The sequence below is a fragment of the Cydia strobilella genome, chromosome 13 (assembly GCF_947568885.1).
Source record: "Cydia strobilella chromosome 13, ilCydStro3.1, whole genome shotgun sequence".
NCBI classification, from domain to species: domain Eukaryota; kingdom Metazoa; phylum Arthropoda; class Insecta; order Lepidoptera; family Tortricidae; genus Cydia; species Cydia strobilella.
Genome location: NC_086053.1, coordinates 7,356,254 through 7,383,069, shown reverse-complemented (window position 1 = coordinate 7,383,069; position 26,816 = coordinate 7,356,254). Strand labels below are relative to the sequence as shown.

Sequence of the window (26,816 nt, the reverse complement as noted above, 5' to 3'; positions counted from 1 at the left end):
CCGATTAATCGGTCATACACCACAGAGCCACATAGACCTACATGCATATGCATAAAGTAAAGTTTAATTTCAGTTTCGACACCTCGGTGACGTGGCGTCTGGATGACAGCTTTTGTGTTTGACACGGCGTCGAAAAGGTTAAAATAACACTTGCACTGCGTGTATCTTGGTCTAACTAGTACATCTATCAATTTGACTAGTCATATAAATAAGAATAACAGTTTGCGGCGGGTGGTCGTTATCGGCACTTTTTGCATATGTTGCAAATTCCATATTGTTTCAACATAAGTATACATCTAATGACCTTATCGTATCATATAATTGGTAACGGATCACAGAAGGCACGTTACCTTTGGGCTTTGGCCGTCGTTGACCGTTTTTGGGTTTTGAGGAGTGGGTTAATTATTGAATAATAGAGTAAAATGAAACCAGTACCACAAGGTGTATCAATTAATAAACGTATATTTTCATTTGTACACTTAACTTCTAAAAAAAATCATCATTTGATTGGGTGTCATTGTCATCACCTTCAATAATTACAATATAATGAATTTCATGAGGTATTGATAAATGGTATGGGTAAAAGTATCGTTCGTTGGTACTTAAAAGCAACACTAAAATATTGCTTATCACATTTATCATAATTATTAAGTACCTGGTGCTGCTGAGTCCATCAAAACATCGAAAAAATAAATGCTGAACTATTAAAAATATACAATAAGTTGCTGGCGTGAGAGAGGCAAATACGTATTTGGTAACAAACTATCTGGCACTGAATTTGTACACTGCATTAAGATTAGCTGAAGTTAGTACTATTTTACGGAGTATTCTTGTTGAAACGTTATTACTTAAACAGTCTACACTAAAATAAAATAACGACATAAATAATGGTTGAAATAAACGCCTAAACGCGCGGCGGCCGATGAATACTGTTTTTCTCAGTCAGCAGTCAGCACCCGTGAGGAGAGATAACCTGCAACACAAACAAAAAACTTTAATAAATGAGTGCAAATTAGCATCGTTACAACAGCAAAGCGTATATAAATCCCCCGGCTTGCCTAATACGTAAACATTCAAATTAGGTCGCGAACACACAATGCGCTGCTAGAAAAAACGTTTTTTAGTGGAAGTATACAATGAAAATACGAGGGTGATACATAGATTTAGGTTCTCATTTTCTTTTTTAAAGCCAAAACTAACAAATTTTACAGCCAAAAATAATAAAACAACACCGGGATCGATTTTAGGTGATAGTCAAAACTAGAAATTATGCGCATCTTCTTCAATCTTAACTTTAGGGAACAGAAAAAACTTTGATCTTTTGCTACACATTCCATTGAAATAAGACAAATGTATACACATTCAAGTATCAAGGTCCTATAGCAATAAATGATAAGAAACTAGTACCTAACTAACTATAGGTATATAGTAACTATAGTAGCCTAAAGAATAAGAATAAGCTATGTTTGCATTGTAAACTGCACTTCCTTAATCGGCTATGAGAAATTACACAAAATTGACAACAGGCGAATTGGCTGCTTAACATCAGGCGGGCCGTATGCTTGTTTGCCACCGACGTAGTATAAAAAAAAATGGAACCCTATCACTTTGAAATAAAGTTATAAATCAATGTTCTCTATGTGTGTTCCCTCTGCCTTAAGAAGGGTTAATTGTCAGTCTAACCAAAGTTAAGGAAAATTATTTTAATACAGCAATTAAAATAAATTTATTATCAAATATCTCTACAGTAGCTAATTTGGTTGTTATAACAACAATTACCGTTGTCTGGGTAGATAGATTACTGCTAATAAATATGTAAACATTTTCATTTTATACGATAATAATACAATCTTTGTTACCGCATATCAATAGTAGGAATTGTTGGCACAAACGTCTATGCAACTCGTAAACATGTGTACAATTGACACACATAACATTCCTTGGAATCAGGGACCGGCCCGCTATCCCTTATCGGGGTTTTATAAGGGTATTGCATAAGGCTTAACTCACCATACCCTTTGCCAGACAAAACCCTTTGTTTTGCTTTTAAAAACCCTTATATAAAGCTACCACATTTGAGTAATCGGTAGCCCAAATACCCTTACAAAACCCTTATCATCCGCTCACCAACACCTTGCATATTGCTTATAAGGGTTAGCCTTATAAAGGGCTTCCCTTTTAGCATATAAGCGTGCTAATTTAAGTCGTCTACCTTGTTCATAAAGCACACATTACTTCGAATCCGAGCGATCGTCGGCGGCGACGGCGGCGTTCTTTGACTAGGCACGTATTTTCTTTCCTTTTCATACACTACCGTAGATATATACTAATCCTGTCTCTTTCACGCAAAGGGAAACCTTTATAAAAGCGCTTAAAGATAAGGGTAACCCTTATTAAGGGCTAGCCTTATTTTTGGTTAGCTTTTCGGTAAGGGTTATTTTATTTTCTTTATTGGGGAAAAAAACAGATACAGGCCAGTGACAATACACAGATAAGATTATAAAATGATAGGTTTAGCATGCATCCTAATACAATTCCCACTAGGAGTTCAGGCATTAATTTTAAGACAGCGTTGTAGCGTTAGTCAAAGGTAAGCGTATAAATGGGCTTGCAGTTCAAAAGGGAAAGTCTTTCAATGTGTTAGCCGTGTTTAAGTGTTGCCCATTGAAAAGGTTTTATCGCGGAAAGGGTTGTCCGGTCCCTGCTTGGAATTTATGTTTTTCATTAAAACATTGTTCATTTGGAAATAAACATACGAGTATTTAGCGTCATAAATAATATAGGTACATACTAATACTAATCAATCAAATCAGCTACTTACTCTTTATGATTAAAACGATTTGGTACTAATACTAAAGATGGTATTTCACCTATCACCTATCCAATGTGTATTTGCGTCTCACATTTTGCTTAATGAGAGTGAGACGCAAAAACATTGCACAGGTGGAATACCATCCTAAGATCCGTCTAATCTAACTATGTAGCCACTCTGACAGAACAGTGTGGAGTGTATAAACGTCATACTTAGACCCTGCAATCTCGTCGCGCTGTCAACTTGATAGGGTAGGTTTGGGAGAAAACAGAATTAAAATAAATACATATAAAATCAGAATAATTTAAGTTTCGGTAATGCATTGAAAACTTGTATTGTATTATTCTATTGTCATTTTTATATGTTTCACTATTGAGTCAAAATTGCTGCTATAATCTGATACATTAATACCAAAATATTACTTTGCTAATCCGCGAAAAGATAACGTGCTAGTCATGATTGATTTGATTGATTGATTTAGCACTGATGTGCTAACCCGTTATACTTACTTGCGTATTTTTTAACATGCAATTAATGTTCCCACCCTCTAACCGCAAAAATAAATACGCGAATAAATATAACCATATATATTCATAAAACTGATACATGTTAAGCCGCACCTTATATTCTTCTATTAAAAAATATCGATCGACGAGATTGCGGAGTTTGACATTTATGATAACTTTTCCACTTGTAGTCATTGCAAATGCCTTGCAGACTGCATGGCCTATTCCTTCCCTGTTGCAACGTAACAATCGGACCAGCAGCTATTAAGAGGCGACCTAGTAGAGTTCTCGAAGCTTGCTGGATCGCTGTGGGACATCACTCAAACTTGCTGGATCGCTGTGGGACATCACTCAAACTCACCTAAATTTAACCTAGTAGGTCCTAATGACCGGCGGCACGGTCTTGCACTCGCCCTGGTCGAGCGTGTGGTCTATCACAGGCCGGTACGACAGTTTGGTCGCGCCGGTTGCGGCGTCTGTTTCCGCTAGTGTGTGCTTGCGCCAGTGCTGCTCGAATGGTAGCTTCGTCTGTTACGGAAGAGATTACAGGTAAATTAGTGCTGATGAAAATATTTATAGTTGGTCAAATGAATGAATGAATGAAATCGTTTATTCACAATGAACATATGGTAACATATGATCTTAATTTATACATTGCTCAGTCTAGTAAAGTTAGAATTATATACAATTACAAGATTAAGTACAATTTTGCGCAAATATTTATAATAGTACGTAATTAATTTAATAAGGAATCAATAGAGTAATGGTAATCAGATTAACAAAAAGAAAAGAAGAAATTACGATTAAAATTAGAATCAAGCAAATCCTGTCAGTAGAAAAAGGCGGCAAATTTGAAAAATGTAGGCGCGAACATATCGTCCCATAGAAAATTTGAATTTCGCCCCTTTTTCTACTGACAAAATTTGCTTGACCAACTATTCATATGAATACTTAGATAACACTCATGACTCGGGAATAAATATCCATGCCCATCACCCATCACACAAATATAACCTTAATCGGCTTCATAGGCAAGGTCACTAGCCACTAGGCCAGACAGGTTATCAGAATGGACAATAGAATAAGGTTTAGGAATGGACGACGGTACCGACCTGTCCCTCCAAAGGCTTGGAGTAGTCGTATTCGTCGCGCCTGGTCTTGAAGTCCTCGCGCGCGTGCGCCCCGCGCGACTCCTCCCTCACCAGCGCGCCTTCCACGATCTGCACGGAGTTGAGGAGCAGGTTCTGAAGCTCCAGGGTCTCGATCAGGTCGCTGTTCCATATCAGCGAGCGGTCGGATATTTTTACGTCCTTGATCTGCTTGTAGATCTCGTGGATTTGTTTGTGGCCTGAAACAATGTGCGGTTTGAGTGGAATGTCTGTGGTGTGGCCGGTTACTCCAACAGTTGGTTATCGTATTACGCTTGCTACAATTATTATGGGAGGTTTTAAAACTCTCTATGTTACATTAAGTAAATCCGCCGTCAAAGTAAAAAGGGTCTGAAGTCTTTTACTATGCTAGGTATTTAAATTTAATATAAATAGTGGTCTTGTGATTATTGCGAGTTTTCGTGACCATATTAGGATTATATTAGAATAACTAAAGAGCGAATGAAAGGCAAATCTTAACACATTGTCCGAAACCCCATATTACGTTAATATAATAAATATTTTAATTTTGTTAAAGTACCAATTTTATTGAATAGCGTGCATACATAAATCAATGCTATCAGAGCTTATGCAATATTTTACGGCCGACATTGGAATGCCTGTTAAAAACATACAAATCTCACATAAATATGGTACTTGCGACACGTTTCCATCTATGACGATTGTCGTTTTATATTTATTATCAGTAGTATCAGTACATAATCAGTACCAAGAGTCACTGACAGTGTCAAAACTGACATATACGTTAACGTCTACATAATTTACTTTCTATACATCTCGTTCGCACTAATATGCGAGTACGAGCGAGATGCATAGAATGTAAGTTACGTTCTGGATAGCGTTTATGTCAGTGCCTAACTGGTGGTAGCCACACTGGACACAAAACATTTTCTATATGTATGTGCTTTGAAAATATAGACATATCATAGTTTATTTGTGTATGTTCTTATCCCTTCATTCAGTTAATTACTTACGATAAAATAATCAAGTATACACGGTGTATGTTTAAAAGTCCGTTTATTTCAGGGTGCATTCCTGAGCTTAAATTAAGTAACTTTCTCAAACCGGTATTCTAATTAACTCCATTTTGGAGATAATCAATGATTTTTTTTTAACTGATAAGGCCCCTCCGAGCGTGTACACTTGCCTTAGGGTCTGTTTACATATTGATTAGTGTTTAGTATGAGTTTATACATTTGCTACTAAAGGCAAGTACTATTTGGGAAGATCGATATTCGAAATGTGACATTGATATCATAGTTTTCAATTGTTTAGGGGTTTAAATTTAATGTCCGTGTTCCAGCAAAGCTATTAATTACTTTTAACGAAAAAAAAACTATGCCATTCAGTTTCCTTAAATGTGTACTTTAGCCACACCCCGAAGTTAACGGAGTTAAAAAAAAACACCGTGTATAATGGCGTTATTAATAAACGGCTATGAATAGTTTGTCTTTATCTGTCATTTAGACTTATGTATTTGTAAGAAAGGGATAGAACATAATTTAACTAAATGAATAAGGGGTAAGTAAAAATACAAACAATGGCTACAATCATAATCAAATAGATACATTGTAATCTGCAACGAGTGATAAAAAAACCGGACAAGTGCGAGTGGGACTCGCCCACCGAGGGTTCCGTACTTTTTAGTATTTGTTGCTATAGCGGCAACAGAAATACATCATCTATGAAAATTTCAACTGTCTAGCTATCACGGTTCATGAGATACAGCCTGGTGACAGACGGACAGTGGAGTCTTAGTAATAGGGTCCCGTTTTTACCCTTTGGGTACGGAACCCTAAAAATCAGTGACGCGTCGACATCATATGCAGTTTAGAAAGTCTGTACTCTGTACACCGATACGAACATTATTGTTAAAACAAACGCTAGCTAGTTTAACCGTGAAACGCTATATTTACTCGTAACTTTTAAACAACGTAGACGGAGCAATGATGCCCTTAATTTAGGACACGACCTTTGATATACGCATTTTGATATGAACGATATTTGATAACAGAATTCATATTTTTCCACATGTTGCAATTGTGAATTTGTCTAAAGACCGAGGGAAAAAATCTTTTATTTTTTTAGACTTAAAAATGGTCCTATTCCTATACCGTACTTTGTAAGTGCAATAAGTGCATACATGCATAAACTATGTACATACATTTATTTTATTTCATTATATAAATAGTGTAAACTCTTTATTTACATACAAGATATATACAGTGGTACTACGTAAACGAAATTAATAACTAGCTTTAATCTAAAATAGGCTCTTGAGGCATTGTACCAAGGATGTTGGCATTTCCTCGCTGTATCGTGATTCGCGATGCTGATACGTTGTGCGAGGAAGCCGCCAGCTCTTCGGTCACCAGTTACGTCAACCAGACGCTTCGCGATTTCTGCAAACAATTTGTGCGCGCTGGGACCCCATATAGCCACTATATTAAGTGAAGAAATACGTACTGCATATTTGCATAATAGTCAGTCTTAAAATAATTAAAGCCTATTAAAAATACACACGTGTAGAACATTTATCAGGAACCGCCAATGAGTAAGTTGCAAGTCTCAAAAAATCTTTACACGTATTTGTACAACAGGTTCAAGCATGTAACAGAGCATTCTAAAGCTTTACTTTAGCACAATAGGACTCATTGTATTCGAGGGATCATCATAAAAAAAAGGTTAAACCATTTATGTCAGAAACAATTGAAACATTTAAGTTCGTCTTTGCCGGCCACACGCTGCCGATCAAAAAACTCGTTTTTTCTCTAAGCTTTTTTGTCGACAACTACCAGATTTTGTAGCAAAAAAATTTTGAAGGGTACCAACGGACCGTCTAATTATTACGCACATGGTTTAGGTATAACCTTTCTATTTAGTGCGAGTTCGAATAATGCATTGACTATTGCGATACAACTTGTGACTGTAAGGTTTTGGACAGAGAGTCTATTTTTGATAAATCTTTGGCGCACGCGGTATTTCTATTTCTATACAAGGAAGATCCCTGGGCGTCCTGGGCGACGCAGTTCGGTGTATTCACAATTCCACATGTGCGTGCTCTTGATTTATGACAATTGTTCATTATTAGTCCGTCTTCATTGGTCACAAAACCCCAATGGACATGGGTCGTTATCGTTATTAATAAAATTAAAAATTGATTTTTGTAGAATAAGCGGCGTAGGTCCCTTAGAATCCTGAGTATATTATTTTCCATCTTGTTCGAGCCTTCTACACCAGGATATCTTAAATGTAAATTCACTTTTGTCGCCCCCCGTCCAGGCTGTGAACTGCGTTCCTCCCGCTCACTCAAACTCTCCATCCCTTCTCACCGTACTGGTTTTATGTCCAACTCTTTCTCCATTGAGGCAATCCGTCTCTGGAATTCCCTTCCTCTCTCGATTCGACAAGCCCCAAGCAAGCCTGTTTTTAAGCGTCTACTCCGCAAGCATCTTCTGTCAGAAGAATTTAAATAATGTTCTCCATCTTGTATGTACTAATATGTATTAGTTTATCTTTTGTATAGGTATATCATATAAGTATTAGTATTTAATCATAATTTTGTTAGTTTACGTTATTATGTTTATATATATATACATAAAATTTGAATTTTTTTGGTTCTATTTCTCGTTATAATTTATGAATCTATCCTGCACCAACATTTATGTCTCTGTTTGACCTAATGGTTGACTGGTAGAGAATGCCTTTTGGCATTAAGTCCGCCATTTGTACATTTTTCTTTGCTTGTGCAATAGTTTAAACACAAAAAAAAAAAAAGTTTTCGATTTACCTCTGGTACCTTAGCACGGTACTCTTTTATTAGTTAACTACAAAGAGGATATAATAAGATAGAGCGGTACTGTCATAGTAGATTTTGTAACCACTGTAAGTTCACTGCCATCTATCGACACACTTTATTATGATTATTGACTGATTATTTATGATTGTAATACTAGTCAAATTTTAAATTTTAATGTAATAGTAAATGTTTTATGTACCTAATGTAAATGTGTACGGCTCACCCGGTATTGTATTGTCCTAGTCCTAGCTCTAAGTATATTGATTTCAATGGTAGGTTTTAATTAATTGCACTGTTTAACATTAGTATTTAAGTTTTTTGTTACTAACACTTCTATGGGCCATGCCTGAAAATAAATGATTATTTATTTTATTTTTAATTTTTTTTAAACTAAAAATGAAGATTTATAAAAATACGATAAAATGTATTTAAATATGGATAAATGATTTTTTTTATTTGCATTAATTATTTTTATGATTTTGACCCATGTTCTTTCACTGATATGCGTTAAAATTGTTAAATAACAAACGAAACCGTCAACGCCATCTATACGACAGTAGGCCAAAGCTAGTAGCGCCCTCTGATCGAGAATCAAATTTTCTTAATTTTCGAGACACGTTTTTTCCTTAGACTGTAATCTGTATCCATCTATTACGGAGTTATATCTATCCTTGGGTAACTAATACTTATCGTTGGTTAAGATTAAGAGTGTAAACCTGTTAAATCCATTTTTGAAATAGGGATGTTCACAATTTTTTAGAACTGTTTTCATTCTATATATACCACGTAATTATTACAAAATTCTGCATTCTGAGGCGCAGGTCTGCGGTGGAGATGCTATGTCACAGTCACAGTTGTGGACAGAGCATCCGTCCCTGTCGCACTCGTTAGTGTACTCACCCTCCTCGAGCGTGCTCTTCTGCCGGAACACGGCCGCGTTTTTCTGCATGCACTTCTGCATCCGTAGGCGCAGGTCCGCGGTGGAGATGCCGCCGTCTGCGTAGCGGATCTTGTCCAAGTTCGCAACGCTGGCTTCACCAGTTGTCTGTAAAATTTGTGTCTTATAATATATATTTTAACGTGTGAGATGTTTTATTTTTGCGCTTTAGGTTAAACCCTTTATATGGCAAAGGGAAAATATTTCCCACCTTACTATGAACTTTATTTCAAAAGGGTTCAATTTTGCATAATTCCTGACACCCCTATGCCTTATAAAGGGTTAAGTATCAAGGACAACCAAGGACATGTCTTTCGAGACACTGTTATTATTTAGTTGATGTATGAGTTTCTATAGAAAATCACTTGAAAGTATATTTTTAAGATGAACCGCCATCCATATATTGAATCTATTCCATTTGTGTGAGCCTTAATATGAAAGGAATGGTTCGAGTCAATTAAAAATAAATGAATGAATGTCATGAAGGAATAATAACATCAATGAAAGAGAACCTCTAACAAAAAGGCAACTATGCCATCAGATTCACCACTGATGACTGGCATTTTCCCAGAAATGGAAAAACACACGTGACGCGTAGTAAATCACATTACAACGATTTATCGAACATGTGTAAGAGAAAAAATAGCAAATTGTTTTGTCGCTGCGATTAAACAGTACATTATTAATTCAAACTAAGATAAAATCGTAGTGGTGTGTAGGGCTTCCAATACCGGGATCCCGGTATTTCGGGATCCCACCTTTTTTATGGTAGATTTCAATACCGGTATTTAATTTTGAAATACCGGGATCCCGGTATTTTCATTAACTAACAAAATATGCAAAACAAACGTAAACTACTCATCGAATCGTTAAAATTCAGCATCACCACGAAGCTGCGCGCATAGATCTTGCGTCTTCCTCTCGTTTCACGATTCGACAGCATTCTCTGTCTTGCGCACGCGACAAGGAGCGGTAACGGTGTAGCCAGTCGGTTCTCGGTGCTTATAATGTGAAGCTATGCTGTACTTAATAGTTTCACGCCGGCTGTGGTTTCTCACAACAACACTTACATTGTTGTGAGATTCACGGTGATGGCACAGGCGCGGCCGAACACCACGATGTCGAGCAGCGAGTTGGCGCCGAGCGTATAGTCCGGGAACTGGTTTGTCTTGTCCGATGTGTATGGCTGTACTCGTAGTAACTCACGTCCTTGAGCGGCGCCTGGGCGTCGCCGGGGCGGGAGGTGTCGGCGACGGTGATGGCGCAGGCGCGGCCGAACACCACGATGTCGAGCAGCGAGTTGGCGCCGAGCGTATAGTCCGGGAACTGGTTTGTCTTGTCCGATGTGTATGGCTGTACTCGTAGTAACTCACGTCCTTGAGCGGCGCCTGGGCGTCGCCGGGGCGGGAGGTGTCGGCGACGGTGATGGCGCAGGCGCGGCCGAACACCACGATGTCGAGCAGCGAGTTGGCGCCGAGCGTATAGTCCGGGAACTGGTTTGTCTTGTCCGATGTGTATGGCTGTACTCGTAGTAACTCACGTCCTTGAGCGGCGCCTGGGCGTCGCCGGGGCGGGAGGTGTCGGCGACGGTGATGGCGCAGGCGCGGCCGAACACCACGATGTCGAGCAGCGAGTTGGCGCCGAGCGTATAGTCCGGGAACTGGTTTGTCTTGTCCGATGTGTATGGCTGTACTCGTAGTAACTCACGTCCTTGAGCGGCGCCTGGGCGTCGCCGGGGCGGGAGGTGTCGGCGACGGTGATGGCGCAGGCGCGGCCGAACACCACGATGTCGAGCAGCGAGTTGGCGCCGAGCGTATAGTCCGGGAACTGGTTTGTCTTGTCCGATGTGTATGGCTGTACTCGTAGTAACTCACGTCCTTGAGCGGCGCCTGGGCGTCGCCGGGGCGGGAGGTGTCGGCGACGGTGATGGCGCAGGCGCGGCCGAACACCACGATGTCGAGCAGCGAGTTGGCGCCGAGCGTATAGTCCGGGAACTGGTTTGTCTTGTCCGATGTGTATGGCTGTACTCGTAGTAACTCACGTCCTTGAGCGGCGCCTGGGCGTCGCCGGGGCGGGAGGTGTCGGCGACGGTGATGGCGCAGGCGCGGCCGAACACCACGATGTCGAGCAGCGAGTTGGCGCCGAGCGTATAGTCCGGGAACTGGTTTGTCTTGTCCGATGTGTATGGCTGTACTCGTAGTAACTCACGTCCTTGAGCGGCGCCTGGGCGTCGCCGGGGCGGGAGGTGTCGGCGACGGTGATGGCGCAGGCGCGGCCGAACACCACGATGTCGAGCAGCGAGTTGGCGCCGAGCGTATAGTCCGGGAACTGGTTTGTCTTGTCCGATGTGTATGGCTGTACTCGTAGTAACTCACGTCCTTGAGCGGCGCCTGGGCGTCGCCGGGGCGGGAGGTGTCGGCGACGGTGATGGCGCAGGCGCGGCCGAACACCACGATGTCGAGCAGCGAGTTGGCGCCGAGCGTATAGTCCGGGAACTGGTTTGTCTTGTCCGATGTGTATGGCTGTACTCGTAGTAACTCACGTCCTTGAGCGGCGCCTGGGCGTCGCCGGGGCGGGAGGTGTCGGCGACGGTGATGGCGCAGGCGCGGCCGAACACCACGATGTCGAGCAGCGAGTTGGCGCCGAGCCGGTTGGCGCCGTGCACCGACGCACACGACGCCTCGCCGGCCGCGAACAGTCCGGGGACCACCTTGTCCTGCCCGTTGTAATGGGTGATCACCTGATCAACAAAAATAATGTTGTAGAATGAATATCAAGAACCGAAATCACTGACTGAGCAAGTACACGTGGGATTTATGAACGATTCCCACCGACCGGGCGGCGTCGGAGCGCATTTCACATTTGTACGGCCGCAAGCCGGTCGGCGCCTCCCGGACGCGGACGGCTCCGGACGGACTCCATCGCGTCTGTCATACATAAATTACATAATGAATAGTACATAGTGAAATGCACTTCGACGCGGTCCGACTCCAGCCGGTCGGTGGGAATCGTGCTCTATGGACAATGCTAGCCTCCGCTTGCGACTACGTCCATATAGAAATTCAAGGTTCTACCTTCTCCAGTTGTTTAGTTTGCGTAGTCGCTCAATATGTATGCGTACTAACTACAATTATTTTATACAGTATAGACGGAAGATGAATAGCCTAAAATTTGATATGAAAAAGGACCATATGAATTACTGAGATTATAGGTAATTTTCAGTTCTGACTCGTCTCTAAGCAAAATAAAATACGATAAATGCCGCACGAAAGCAATTAAGAAACAAAGAAACACATAAAATGGCAACTAAAGAGTGAAAGTAGTTGGAAGTTTGGAAAGTTTAATTTTACTGTCACAAGTTACTGCGTGCGTCGGGGGCAGGAGGTGTAAGACACACTACAGACCTCTCCGCGGTAGTTGGTGGGCGTGCCTCCCATGTTGTAGTGAACTGTGGGGAGCACGGGGATGGGCTCCTTGGTGACGTCGACGCCGGCGAAGATCATGGCGGTCTCGGAGATGCCGGGCAGGCGCTGCTTCAGCTGGTCGGGCGGCAGGTGGTGCAGCTGCAGGTGCACGTGGTCCTTCTCGGGCCCGCAGCCGCGCCCTGGAGACAAGTAATACAAGTATGTATGTCCACATGGTATAACTATAATATTCAGGACGCCATTCAGTGCAACCATTGACACATTTTGATGCCCTACGCATCTCTAGATAATGGTGCCCTTCTCACCAGGCTCATCCATCAGATTTAATGGGCCGCTGTGATGTAAACCGAATACTTAAGGACCCTTCACGCCAATGCTGCCGTGCAGCAGCACCTGCTGCTGGTGCCGCCTGTCTGGCGGAGAATGATAATGTCAAGTATACCGATTCAGGTTGAAGATAGCAGACCATTTACCGCGCAAGGTATCACGCAGTTATGCGACGCTTAGTAAAGACATTCCTGAAGACATCACTTAGCGCCAATAAGGAGCTACCGAGTGATAAGTAAAAGATTCTAAGCTCTTAAAGCACTAGCCCTTTGCGTTCAAGAGTAATCCTCGCCGCAGCAGTCACCAATCCTCACAAATGAACAGTCTCTTACCTTCCATTATCTCAACAGTCATGGCGCGAGACACGACGTCACGGCTGGCCAGGTCCTTGGCGACGGGCGCGTAACGCTCCATGAATCGTTCGCCCTTCGCGTTCACGAGGAAACCACCTTCACCGCGGCAGCCCTCAGTGATCAAGCAGCCAGCTCCATAGATGCCTGCGAATTTTATTCGTTAATTTACTCATAAAACATTCTACTATTTTTGAAAAGAAATATAAGTACATTTACCAATATTTGGAAGTCTTGAAAAATGTAACGTTTTTGTTTTTTTTTAGGTTTCCGTACCTAAAGGGTAAAAACGGGACCCTATTATTAAGACTCCACTGTCCGTCTGTCTGTCTGTCCGTGTTTTTCAACAGCTAAAAACCTTTCAGACACTAATCAGTAATCAAGTTAAAGGTATAAGAAAAGCCACAAATGAAAACCCTAATAATAAGATTCCCATACGTATGGAACAATTATTGGAGGTCCTGAGGGCCTACCGCGAACCACCAGAGGACGTGCACGTGTTGCCTCTCTGTCGCACTTTGTAAATTGGTAGGTAATTGTGACAGGGAGGCAACACGTGGAACGTGGTTCGCGGTAGGCCCTCTGATAGAATTAGAATAGAAGGTACCTGTGGGGTGGAACTGCACGAACTCCATGTCCTCGTTCTGCAGGCCGGCGCGAGCGGCCATGGCCGTGCCGTCGCCGGTGCACGTGTGCGCGGACGTGCAGCTGAAGTATGAGCGGCCAGTTCCACCCGTCGCCAGGATCGTGTTCTTGGCTTGGAACCTGATAAGCACAGTAAAAACATCCTTCATCAAACACAGTTATAGAATGGCAGATCATTTTTCTCACTAGTAAACTAACGATTAGCAAGTGCTTGTTGGGCTTTAGGCCTATTTGAATAATGATCAGTTGGAACCCGGCCACATGTCGCGACGTGTCCTCGCGTATATCGTCGGTATTTCTATGAAATACCATTCGAAGTCAGCGACGTGTCGTCGGACCGCAGATCAGTATTGCCTCTCATTCTCACTCGGAACCACCTGCATATGGCGTTAGCTATCGTTCTGCAGTCGGAGTCGAAATTATAACACAGCGACATGACGCGGCCACGTGACGCGTCACCGGGTTCAAACTCGTACCTTTAAATGTAAATTCTAGAAATTATAAGCAATATTTATCAAAATGTGCCCTTTATTTTTTTAGGGACGGAAATAGTTGGCTACTTTGGCCAGGCAATTCATGTTATGACAGCTTCAAAGTTACTACTTACTAACACCGAAAAAGAGTTTTAAAGAAAATTATAGTTAAACCCGTTGGACAGGCAGATGCCAACGGCAGCCTAATTATGGCACTGACTGATCAAAACGAATATTGGATCAATCAACCAATGTTTTGTCCGTTAACTTGTCGGCAAGTGTTGATAAGTATTTTAAGAATTATGTCAATACTTGCTTTTAATTGCTTGCATAAAACACCTGTTATGCTAAAGGTGCGATAGTGATTGGTTGACGCAATGAAAAGCCACCGAAATTGAAGACGCGTTTTACCTGAGCATTGTGCCGTCCCGTCCTTGAGGTTGATGGCAATGCAGCCCTGGCAGACGCCATCCATCAGCAGGGCGCCAACGCGAAATACTCGCAGTAGCGGATGTATTGGCCGTAGTGTATGTAGCAGGGAGTGGCCAGTTCTGAAGAATTGTACCTGTGCAGTGTGCCGTCCTCGAGGTTGATGGCAATGCAGCCCTTGCAAACGCCATCCTCCATCAGAAGGTCCAACGCGAAGTACTCGATGAAGTACTCGCAGTCGTAGCGGAGGGATTGGCCGTAGAGAGTATGTAGCAGGGAATGTCCAGTTCTGTAGTCAGAATTTTTTTAAATTTGAGGTATAATTTAGTAATCAGACTTGTGTAGATGTTTTCATTTCTAAAAGGTTCTGTAACAGCTATCATTACAGCATCAGCATAGGTAATTTATAACAACAAAATGTGAAATTTTATATGAGCGAATGGCCACCGAACCCGCGCTGGTAAATGCGGTCCTCATGTATTTGAGGGTATTTGAGACAACGGCATCCTTTAGTTTGCCAGCTCAGTACTTGTAGCGCCTAATTGCAACAAAGCAGCCCTGGTCAGGTATAGATTACCTGTCCGCCACGGCGCAGCATCGATGCGCCTGGCCGCCCTTGCCGAACTTGAGCGACTGGCCGCCGAACGCGCGCTGGTAGATGCGGCCCTCTGGTGTGCGGGAGAATGGCATGCCATAGTTGTCCAGCTCGATAACGGCGTGCGGCGCTTCGCGAGTCATGTAATGGATGGCGTCCTGATAAATGAAAATGGTTCAACAGATCGGCTCGGGCCATTAACTAGTACAAATTGAACCTTAAACTGTAACCGTCCGTTACGTAACGTTCGGCCAACACTGGGCTCGGGAATAAGGTTTTGGGGTCGTATATTTCTTTGAATTAAGCAATGCAATCCAAACAGTTTCACAAAAATCTGTTTGAAGTACTCTAGCTCCGAGGTTTTTGCATTTTACTTCTAACGGCCCTCCACTACGGGTCCTTAGTCGACGAGACGCCCTGAAATAGTCCTCGTGTATAAGCTAAAAATACATACAGTAGGTAACTCCGGCCATATTTACATCACGTTTTGTTTTCGATGTCTTTAAGTCACTATCTGCATTGTTTACAAAATATATCTAATCTCTTATTGTTGATATAGGCAATGCGACGTATTTTAAAAATAATCCAAAAGAGAAAAAGGACTTTCATCGAAACTTTTGCCATAGTTTGTTACGTGTGAACGTCGCATGTACCAATAAAAACTAAAACTACGCTATTTCGTAAAGAAACTCATATAGAAAGCAACTTCTTGGCCTTGATTAGTCAACTGTCATGGACCGGAAAGACAAACCACAATCTAAAAGCATGTATGATCCCAGAAGGTACCGCATCTCGATATAGGTACATTAAACAACTAAAGCTGTATAAACACGACCTTGGCTCTAAACATACAAAAGCAAGTCAGTATGTCGTTGCCGTGGCTGGTAACCTAAAACTACTTATATCTAGTTAGTTCCGCAAATTACACCACTTTACATGTGCATCACGATCGTCCAATGAAAAACAACGAATCGTGCATGCATGAAAGCGATTTAAAGCGTGAATGACTGTAGATTAAGAAATTCGTGTTAGCTCCTGTCGTACAGTGAAAATATATATTTTTTAAATGTGTCGTAAAATCGTTAAGCATGGTGCGGCACAATGGGGTTGGCAACTGTCAAAGGTTTGCAGAGATGGCGCCATCATAGCTTGCCCCTTTTTCTATGAGATTTGGCTTAAAGGGCTGGCATCCAGGGCATTAGAAAATCAAAAATTTAACGCAATTCTAGGGATTGACAGGGCAAGCTATGCTGGCGCCATCTGCTGAATACTTCGACCGGCCCATCTCATTGGTGAAATTCAATAAAATATGTAGCTGTGAGTATAATCAATCATACACGTGAAACGTGGATTAGAACTTTTTACAGTTTTTTGATTTCAATGTATTTGTCCTAGAATGTCACGTAGGTAATAAGTGATGAACCGCTATATTTTTTTTTTCCTTATGCTATTGACGTAAAGCCTTAAGTTGTATAATATTTGCGCCATTGACTAAAGTAGGTTTACCGCATTTAGTATGCAAGGGCCCTCATAATTGAGAGCTATTTGCATGACAATACTCGTAGTTTGCGAGAATAGAAGGAAACACATGTAAACTAAACAAATTACTAGAGTACGAACGACAGTCATTCATAGCAAAAATAATGAGCTACCAATTGGGGTTAGCAACATGAACTTGATCAGCTTGAAATTATCCTGACACATGTGGTACCTTTTGCCAAAGACCTATATAACTCCGTATAAGATGAATATAATCTAAGGAAAAAACGTGCCTTGCAAATCAAGAAAAATTGATTCTCGGACAGATTGCGCCCACACCTTTCTCGGCTAGATGGCGTTGACGGTTTCGTTTGTTATTTAACAATTTTTAACACATATCAGTAAAAGAACATGGGTTAAAATCATATAAAAATAATAAATACAAAGAAAAAAATCTTTTATCTATATGGAGACTAAAAAATAAGTGCATTCCTATTGCCAAAAAATGCCGGAGTCGCAGTAATAACCTAACCTAACCCACTTATCTGGCAACAGTTCGTTTTCTTGGAGGTCGAATCTCCGAATCCGAATTTATTCATGCCGAATTTTTATGCCAAAAATATTTTATGCCGAATTTAAGAATGCCGAATTTAACATGATGCGGCACGACAGGCACCCGTAATAATTACTAAAACGTGAGTCTTCATTTGAATATCAGGAATTTCATTTTTCCGACCTTACAAAAGACCGAATTTCTGAATACCGAATTACTCAAACGAAACGTGTCTTCATTTGAATATCACGAATTTCATATTTCCGACCTTACAAAAGACCGAATTTCTGAATTCCGAATTATCTTATTTCCGATCGGACAATGGTCTTTCGGAATTTAAGAATTCGAAAAAACATTTTTTCGGAAGTGTTAAATCGGAACTTTAAGCTTTCGGTAAAATGACAATCTGATTTCAAATTTTCGGAAATAGCACATTCGTGATTTTCTTCCATCGTGTTTTTAAAAATCTTAATTTTGATATTTCGGACTTATAAAAATCGGGATTATGAATGTCGTGCTTATGAAATTCGGAAAACCATATTTCGGAATTATTGGGTGTTCCCATTCTTTAGCCACCCTGTATATACACATTTTTTTGTATTTTTTAGGGTTCCGTACCCAAAGGGTAAAAACGGGACCCTATTACTAAGACTCCACTGTCCGTCTGTCTGTCTGTCACTAGGCTGTAATGCATTGTCAAAAATAAAATGTTAATTAAATTAGGTACTTTAAATATAATTTACCTGATCTCCCAGCCAATCAGAGCCTTTCACTGTGTCATACATATGCCATAGCCAGTTATCTTCCTCCATATTACCTTGAAAATAATAAAATTAAATCATTATTAAAACACTGTTTAGCATATTTTTAAAATGGCCAATCTTTACTGAATTATAATAAAAAACATTCTTAAAAATTATTATCAAAAGAAGAAGATTTCTTAATGCAAATGTCTCAAAAGACCCTAAGCCCTCCAAAACATATAAATAAAAATAAATGTATGATAAAACACCTATTTAAAGTGAAGAGATCCAACAATTTAATATACTTTTTAAATGGGAGTTCTAAATTGCTATTTTTAGCAATTTAGTTAGACTCACCTTTGATTTTAATATTGAGTCAATAATCTCCAAACAATACTTATATTTCATTTAATGAGTTATCATTAGTACCTTCAAAATAAGCAATTAAGACTTCCTCTAACTCTAAAACATTTAACCAGATACTTTCTAGAATTACTTGAACAAAAAGGGGGGAAAATTTTAAGGTTCTATAGTAAACATTTTATAAGCTGAGTTAATCGCACTTTTTTGGAAATTTATTAGGGATATTCTAAAGTAGTTTTTAATTTTAATTATTATTTTAAAGATTTAAACTACAGGTAAATAACACATACCTAAAGCAGCATTGATCCCACCCTGAGCTGCAACAGTATGAGACCTGGTAGGGAACAGCTTGGTAACTACGGCAGTTTTGAACCCCTCCTGCACCAGACCGAAAGCCGCACGCAACCCAGCGCCTCCGGCTCCGATGACCAAGGCATCGTGCTTGTGGTCAACCACAGTATAGGCCTTGGTCATGTTTGTGTTTGATGAGCCACCATCTTTAGCAGCACCTCCCACTGTTAAGTGGAGTCTTCGGTATAAATATGATGCCTGCAACACAAATTATAGCTATGTAACCCAAATGTGACATAGTGAGTCAGTTATCTTCATGAATATAATGACTACTTAATTAAAAAGCAATGCCGCTGCTGGAAATTTAAACAATTATATGTTTGTTTACAAATATGTCTTCCTAAAACATTCAGAATTCCAGAAAAATCCGGGAAACAATGGGACAACCTGGAAAAAATATTGATGTCGAACCAAACCTATAAGATGTTTAAATAGATGTCAAATATTAATATAAAGCAATTTTAAATACGTTTCGCAATTTTTAAGTAGAAAATACTTAATGTGGCCGATCAAAACATCTGAGAATGTATTACATAACTTGTTTTCTTTTATAAGATACTTTTATGGCGACTTACCAATGACGCAGGGCTTCGGGAAACGGCGGCTTTCATAATTGAACTCATGATGGAACTCTCTGTTCGCACCCTGAGATCAAATTTAATAAAAATACACTAGCGATCGAAGTTTTCGTGGAGATTGTACTGTCAAAAAAAAGTGTCAAACGCAGCTACCGATCCTTGACATTTTTTTTTACATTTTGATGCAGATTCCTGTACCTATAGTGTATTTAGCAACTTAAAAAGTTGCCATTCACTAAAATATTTTCAGTAGTTCTACACGTCTAGCACATGTTGCCGCACCTCGTGTGACTTCATATGTTGTCACATTCTGTCACATTTGATATATGAAGTCGCGCAAGTTGCGGCAAGATGTGCTAGACGTGCTGAGTTGGTTCTGAATTTTTGAAAGTAAAATACACCGCAGTTATGTCATCCGTCAAACTACGAGTTCTGTCAGCGAGTGATCGAGTGAAGCAAAACTAGCAAAAGCAAGCAAACTGCAGTGCAAAGCAAAGGAAATAAGTTTTTCGAAGCTCGCAATTTTAATTGAGAAATTTATCAAAAATCTAGATTCTGCTTGCAGTATATTGGTTCAAATCGAACATTTGTCATGGCAGACAATCCTAGTAGTGATACACTGTCGGATGTTGATAGGTTGAAAGGTAAATCTTTGAAAATTCTCGTCACATGTATCACTTATTATTTAACAAGGTTTATTTTTGTTGATAAAACTCTCACGCTCACTACTCTTTAACACCGCAGAGAACGTAGACTTAATAGAAACCAATAAAATACTGTCTGGGTACTATGATCTCAAGGATTTTCAAGAAATGTTCAAGCGCAACAACAAAACCCGTCTGAGGTCATCACTTAAAGTTAGAAAGGCATAGGTCCTACAGTAACCCATACAAACACTTTTTGAGCAACCGAGTAGTGAGGGCTTGGTACAAGCTCCCCGAAGATGTGGTTTAATTTAAAAATAAATTAGACAAGCATACCTCTACATCTACCTGTCAATGATTATTGGATACAGGCAATATCAGTTGTCACAACTGCCTGCCTGCTTTTTAATAACAACCCCCCGGTTAATACCAACCATGAGTGACCCTGTTATTAATATGTTTAATAAGCCAGCCTGCTTACTGAATAATAATAAAAAACTGAACATCAGTATTTATTGTTATAGAGGACGAGCTAGCTCGAGAGCTGGAGCACAGTGACACCGATGAAGAAAATTCTCAAGAAATATCTCTAGAAATAGAGGAGAAGCTACTTAAAGATGAACCTGAATGTAAGACTAAGAATTATGCACAATTATACTTATATACCACAGAAGTACTCTCCTAGAATGAATATTTCCCCGACTGCTGTATACAGTGTAAACCTCTTGCTTAATCATTTGGCACCTGTTATATTTATATGCTGTCTTGATGTGCACCCTATACAATTACTAGCAACTCCTTAAATTTTTTTGAGAAATTTTGACTTAAAATAAAGGTCGGCAACACCTCTGGAGTTGCAGGCGTGTATAGCCTACAGTGACTGCTTACCATCAGGCGGGCCGTATGCTTGTTTGCCACCGATGTGGTATAAAAAAAAGTAGTTAAAAAAAAATTTAGTAAATTTTTTTTTATACAAAACATTTCTATTACAGATACAACATTAGTGAATTATGAAGAGAGCATACAAAATACACATAAACCAGACAATGAAATCGTTGAGACATATTCTGACAACTCACAAAGTGTGGAAACAATCCACAGAGCTGATGAACTGGGTAACATCTACCTTGACAGCTCGGAAACGTTCATAAACCCACAGGTTGATGATAGTATAACAGATACCACTGAAAACTATGATACTTACATGTCAGAATACAGATTTGATAATGAAAATCAAACAAATGATAACACCACATTGGAAACAAGTGAAGCGAGGAATGAAACAAGTGAACCAGATGAGTTAAAAGATAGCATGGTGTTGCCAGATATGAATGATTTCCAGCAAAGTGAAGGCAATTATGACTCGCAAACGGCTGAAGATATGCTTATGAGTGAGCGAGAAAGGGAGAAGAAAAGTAAGAAGGAGTTAGAGGAAGAAGAAAGAGAAAAGATGCAGTAAGACGTGCATGCAATACAATACAAATATTCTTTATTACTCACTAATATAATATGTAAAATAACTATGGTAGACAAGAGGCGGTCTTATCGCTAAAGAACAATCTCTTCCAGAGTTTCCACTGTCCAACAAAATAAACTGCAACATAATAATGGGATGCGGTCTGCTTTACTTCAACTTTAAGGAGTTACAAATACAGATACTGTCAAAGAATTATTTCAGTACCATTTCATACCTTGTCATAGTGACAATCAATATGAAAGTCGCTAGGGACCTCATACTATTGTCACTGTGACGAGGTATAAAATGTTACTGAAATGAACCTTTTCACCGCCGTGTCAAACACAAAGGCTGTCACTCTGACGCCACGTCACAAAACTGAAATTGAACTTTATGCACATGCACATAGGTCTATGTTGCTCTGTGGTCTGTGACGGATTAATCAGTCTTTGGCGTTGGACCTGCGGTGCCAATATATCCGTCATTGGCGTCCAAAAGGTTAAATTCCTTGACTATATGTTTATTTTCAGGGTACTAGTCTCAAACTTTACTGAAGAGCAACTGGACCGATATGAGATGTACAGAAGAGCTGCCTTTCCTAAAGCTGCAGTGAAGCGCCTGATGCAGACCATGACGGGTTGCTCCGTTGGCCAGAATGTTGTCATTGCTATGTCTGGTATAGCAAAAGTATTTGTAGGGGAGGTGGTTGAAGAAGGTTGGTATGATCCAGATCTTTGCAAGTACTGCGTGCCTAGCCAAGGTGAGAATCATTTGCAATACAATAACAAAACGTTTGTGTCTCTATCACTCTTCTGCAGACAGTTGCATTTTGTTCATCATGGACGATTGGCATGTTGGCTACGCACCCAGTAATAAACTAATGCTAAGTATGTTTTTTCCGGTTACCTACCTTTGTCAGCGCCCCCTTCAATCGTACTGGCAATTTTTAGGATTCCGTACCCAAAGGGTAAAAACGGGACCTTATTACTAAGACTCCGTTGTCCGTCACCAAGCTGTATCTCATGAACCGTGATAGGTAGACAGTTGAAATTTTCACAGATAATGTATTTCTGTTGCCGCTATAACAACAAATACTAAAAACAAACTAAATATTTAAATAGGGCTCCCATACAACAAATGTAATTTTTTTGCGTAATGGTACGGAACCCTTCGTGCGCGAGTCCGACTTATATTTGGCCGGTTTTTTTTAAACTACCGTCATTCAATCTTGATTATTCACTTTTGTGCTAGGGTTGTCACTCGGCTCACAAACACAGGCACTAGCCTAAATTAAGTCCGTAAATGAATGACCTCTCTCTACAGCTGAAATTAACTCAAATAAGGTTAAGAATTCTAGTCTCAGGCGTTTTACTAACATGATATAGCTAAGTAAACGAATTTGAGCAAACTTAATTAATATTAATAAAGCTTATTAATTCTTTAGCCCTGGAAGTATTGGAGAAGTCTGGAGAAGCGGGCCCACTGCAGCCCAAGCACCTGCGGGAGGCGCTGCGCCGACTGCGAATGAGGGGAGCCATTCCCTCACGGAAGGTACACCGGAGTATGTTCAGGTCCTAACGTAATATTCTTGTATATTCACTCCTAAACAATATCTAGAGAAAAATGGCAAATACTCCAAATCAAAATTAGAAAAATAATAGATAGTTCAAGTTGTATCTAATGCAAGATCTGTCAGGTATTAAATTAGCTCTAGTTATTTGGAGTAAGGTCGGTTGCACCTAGTGATGGGTCGTTACCAGTAACTTACTCAAAAGTGGGAATATTCCCGGTAATGCTACCAGTAACATTACCCAGATCGGTAACATTGAGTAACTTTGAAAAAAATATTAGAATTGTATATGCTTTTTTCGTGTTAAATACTTAAGAAGATAATAATGCTACTATTTACAGTCATAAAACAGTCAAGGAATCTCTGAAAGAGTAAATTCCCAATGTTACCGGTAACATTCCCAATATTACCAGGTATTTTTCCAAAGTTACTGGGAACATTACTATCTGGAAATAAGGATTAAAAGTGAAGACTGGAAATAAAGTAAAAGAAAATATGTGTATAAATCAGTTTAATTATTAGAATAAACCAATCAACATCTAAATATATAAAAGAAGAAACTGACTGACTGACTGCCTGACTGACATATCAACACACAACCCAAACCGCTGGTTCTAGAGATTCCAAATTTGGCACGTAGGTGTCTTATAAGGTCTAGGGGTGCACTAAGAAATGATTTTTTCAAAATTCACCCCCCAAGGGGGTTAAATGGGGGTTCAAAGTTTGTATGGGGAAACAAGATTAGTTAGACTATTATATTCGAAACTTCACAGGAGTATTCCTAACGATAAATGAATAAACACGTGTTACAGGTTTTTTTTGCAAATTCCCCCCTAATAGGGGAAATGTGGTGACAAAGTCTGAAAATCAACATGGGTATTGTTTATATGGTTTATCGGGTTGCTAATTAGGAAAATAAGAACGATTTTAAAATCCAACGTGACGGACGTGAAAAACCATCTCCCCTGTTGGGGTGCAGTGGGGTTGAAATGTCTAAATATCAATATGGGTGTCGTTTTTATGGTTTTTTGGGACGTTAATTACGAAAATCGCATCGATTTTGAAATTGAATAATGTGCTCATGAAAATTCTTGAAAGTACTCGTATTTGTGACAAATTGCAATTCAAACGGTCCAGTAGTTTCGGAGCAAATCGGTTGTAATAGACGGACCGACAGACAGCCACACGTGATCCTATAAGGGTTCTAATTTTGCTTTTGAGGTATGGAGACCCGCGTTATCCTAATAGATTTTTTAATTTGTATTGGTGCCATCTCGATCGTCGTCAATCGGTACCTAGGCGAGTGCGGGCGGCGCGGCGGGGCGGACGGGGCGGAAGGAGTAAGTCATCGGGAAACTTCCTGCATCCGTAATGAGTACATTCAAGGTGCTACAAGAAGGTGGTTGTCTGTTTGCTTCTTATAAGTTTAGGTTTCCATTCTAAGTAAAATGCAAAACATCGTAAGTACATATATATGTATTCTACCTACGAACCATATACCATATAAACCATCTTTTGTAAGTAGTAATAAAACCATATTTTCTCCTTCCCCTGCCTCCCCCGCACCCTGTACATTAGACAACAAGCCGCGGGCAAAAGCTAGTTTCGTATAACGTTTCAAGTGACAAACGTCATTTTTGAGTTGTTGGAATTTCGATTTTATATTAATTAATCAAATTTGAAATTAAACTAGTAGTAGTAAAGGGATAATAAATAATGATCACAGTTTTATACAAAATACTAGCTTTTGCCCGCGACTTTGTCTGCGTGGAATTAGTAATTTGGGTAGCTTATTTTTAAACAATCAGCTAGATTTATTGTTTCCCCATACAAACTTCCACCCCTTTTTACTACCTAAATTTTACCCGCTGAATAGCTTGTGGTAGCCTCCTGGTGGGAGATCAGCAGCGTCTCCAGCAGAAACTTGGTCACCAAAGTCTTGCAGGTGTTCCAGGTCTTGAGCTATCTCCATCATACACTACCAACGACACGTTGAGCGAGTGTTACCCCTGACCTTTTGTACCCAGCAGCACTCCAGGTGTTCCAGATCTTGAGCTTTTCCCATAATACACTACCAGCGGTACGTTGAGCGAGTGTTACCCCTGATCCGTTGCACCCAGCAGCACTCCAGGTGTTCCAGGTCTTGAGCTTTCCTCATCATATACAACCAGCGTCACGTTGAGCGAGTGTTACCCCTGACCCTTTGCTCCCAGTAGCACTCCACATTGTCTTGAGCTTTATCCATCGTATACTACCAGCAGCACGTTGAGCGATTGTTACCCCTGACCCGTTGCACCCAGGAGCACTCCAGGTGTTCCAGGTCTTGAGCTGCCTCCACCATACATTACCAGCAGCACTTTGAGTGAGTGTTAGAAGAGTGGAGAAGAGAACAGGATGACTTCGGGAATAAAAACTACTCTACACCCTCCCCAACAATTAAGACTATCTCCATATCAAATTTCATCTAAATCGGTTTTATTGGATTCCATACAAATTTCCACTCCCCTTTTCACCCCCTTTAGGGTTGATTTCTAGGGTAAAACCTATCCTGTGTCCCTCACGCAAAATAGGCGCAATAGTAAGACGTCGAGTTGCGGAAACCAAGCCCGCGAATATCTATCCTATGTCCTTCCCCAGGACCCAAATTATCTCCATACCAAACTTCATCTAAATCGGTCCAGCGGTTATTGATTCCCCATACAAGTGTCAACCCCCCTTTCCATCCCCTTAAGGGGTGAGTTCTGGGATAAAAAAGTATCCTATGTCCTTCCCCGGTGCTCACTATCTGTATACCAAATTTATAAAATTGATCCCATAGCTTATGTCAGCGAATTAAGAACTATGGGACATATTTTTGAGTAAGTTGTACTAAAAAAATAAGTTTTGAACCTTATTTTATCTCATATAAGTCATCACTATCATCAGTTTCGTATGTTACCGGCTTTTGGGAATGTTACTGGTAACATTGGTAACTTACTAGTAACATTCCCAAATGGAAACTTACTGGTAGCGGGAATGTTACCGCTGCCCATCACTAGTTGCACCAAACTGTTTGTCATCGTTAAAGAGTTCGCTAAATTTTATTGTATGGAAAGTTTCATAGTAAACCGCCGCGGCGCGCCGGGTGGCGTACGTTGATTAGTCTGTCAAGTGCGGATGGTGAAACTGGCACTTAATTAAGTGGTGCACATTAGGGATACGAGTAGGGCCAAGGCGGGAACAGTGGCTCAACGCAAACAGTGGCTCAGTCGCCCAAATATCGCTATACACTGTACCCTTACCTATTAGAATATCCATTGCTCGTCCAATTGAATTTGTTCGATTACTGAATGTTTCGCTGTATTAGCAAGCAAATAGCCTCTCTCATATTGGTTAGGTTGAGTGAGTCACTGTACCCGGCTATTTTTTCCAAGCCACTGATCCCTACCCTAGGGTACGCCCTATAACTTATTCAAGTACAATTTTATGTAAGTTTCATGTGTTAGAGAAAAGAAAAAAATATACAATTTAACCTCTCAAGAAAAATCTAATTTCATTGATTTTGAAATTTAATTTAATACACAAGTAATTCTTTGTAACCTATTCGTATATTTCTGCAGCAAAGCTATACTA

General features: G+C 40.3%; 2 protein-coding genes across 3 annotated transcripts in view; one reads left to right on the top strand and one right to left on the bottom strand.

Annotated features, from left to right (window-relative positions):
• The window catches only part of LOC134746681 (transcription initiation factor TFIID subunit 11), a 198,677-nt gene extending 175,345 nt beyond the window's left edge, over positions 1–23,332 (top strand). Inside the window, exons 2-6 of one of the 2 annotated variants that reach the window (XM_063681194.1) lie at positions 20,087–20,178; positions 20,703–20,807; positions 21,171–21,633; positions 22,165–22,349; positions 23,079–23,332. In XM_063681194.1, coding sequence (XP_063537264.1) covers positions 20,127–20,178; positions 20,703–20,807; positions 21,171–21,633; positions 22,165–22,349; positions 23,079–23,212 — 939 coding nt within the window. In that variant the 5' untranslated portion in view covers positions 20,087–20,126 and the 3' untranslated portion in view covers positions 23,213–23,332. Of the gene's footprint in view, positions 1–20,037; positions 20,179–20,702; positions 20,808–21,170; positions 21,634–22,164; positions 22,350–23,078 lie in introns of those variants that run through there. The other variant, XM_063681193.1, reaches the window with a different exon arrangement.
• On the bottom strand, positions 437–19,691 carry LOC134746582 (succinate dehydrogenase [ubiquinone] flavoprotein subunit, mitochondrial). The gene is made up of 13 exons (XM_063681002.1): positions 19,532–19,691; positions 18,896–19,154; positions 18,243–18,316; positions 15,450–15,625; positions 15,009–15,161; positions 13,933–14,090; positions 13,308–13,472; positions 12,628–12,827; positions 11,766–11,963; positions 9,187–9,331; positions 4,431–4,666; positions 3,680–3,846; positions 437–973 (listed from the first exon to the last, which is right to left on the bottom strand). The coding sequence occupies exons 1-12, from the start codon at positions 19,577–19,579 to the stop codon at positions 3,691–3,693; spliced, it is 1,968 nt and encodes a 655-aa protein (XP_063537072.1). The 5' UTR covers positions 19,580–19,691; the 3' UTR covers positions 437–973; positions 3,680–3,690.
• Positions 23,333–26,816: the final 3,484 nt, after the last annotated feature.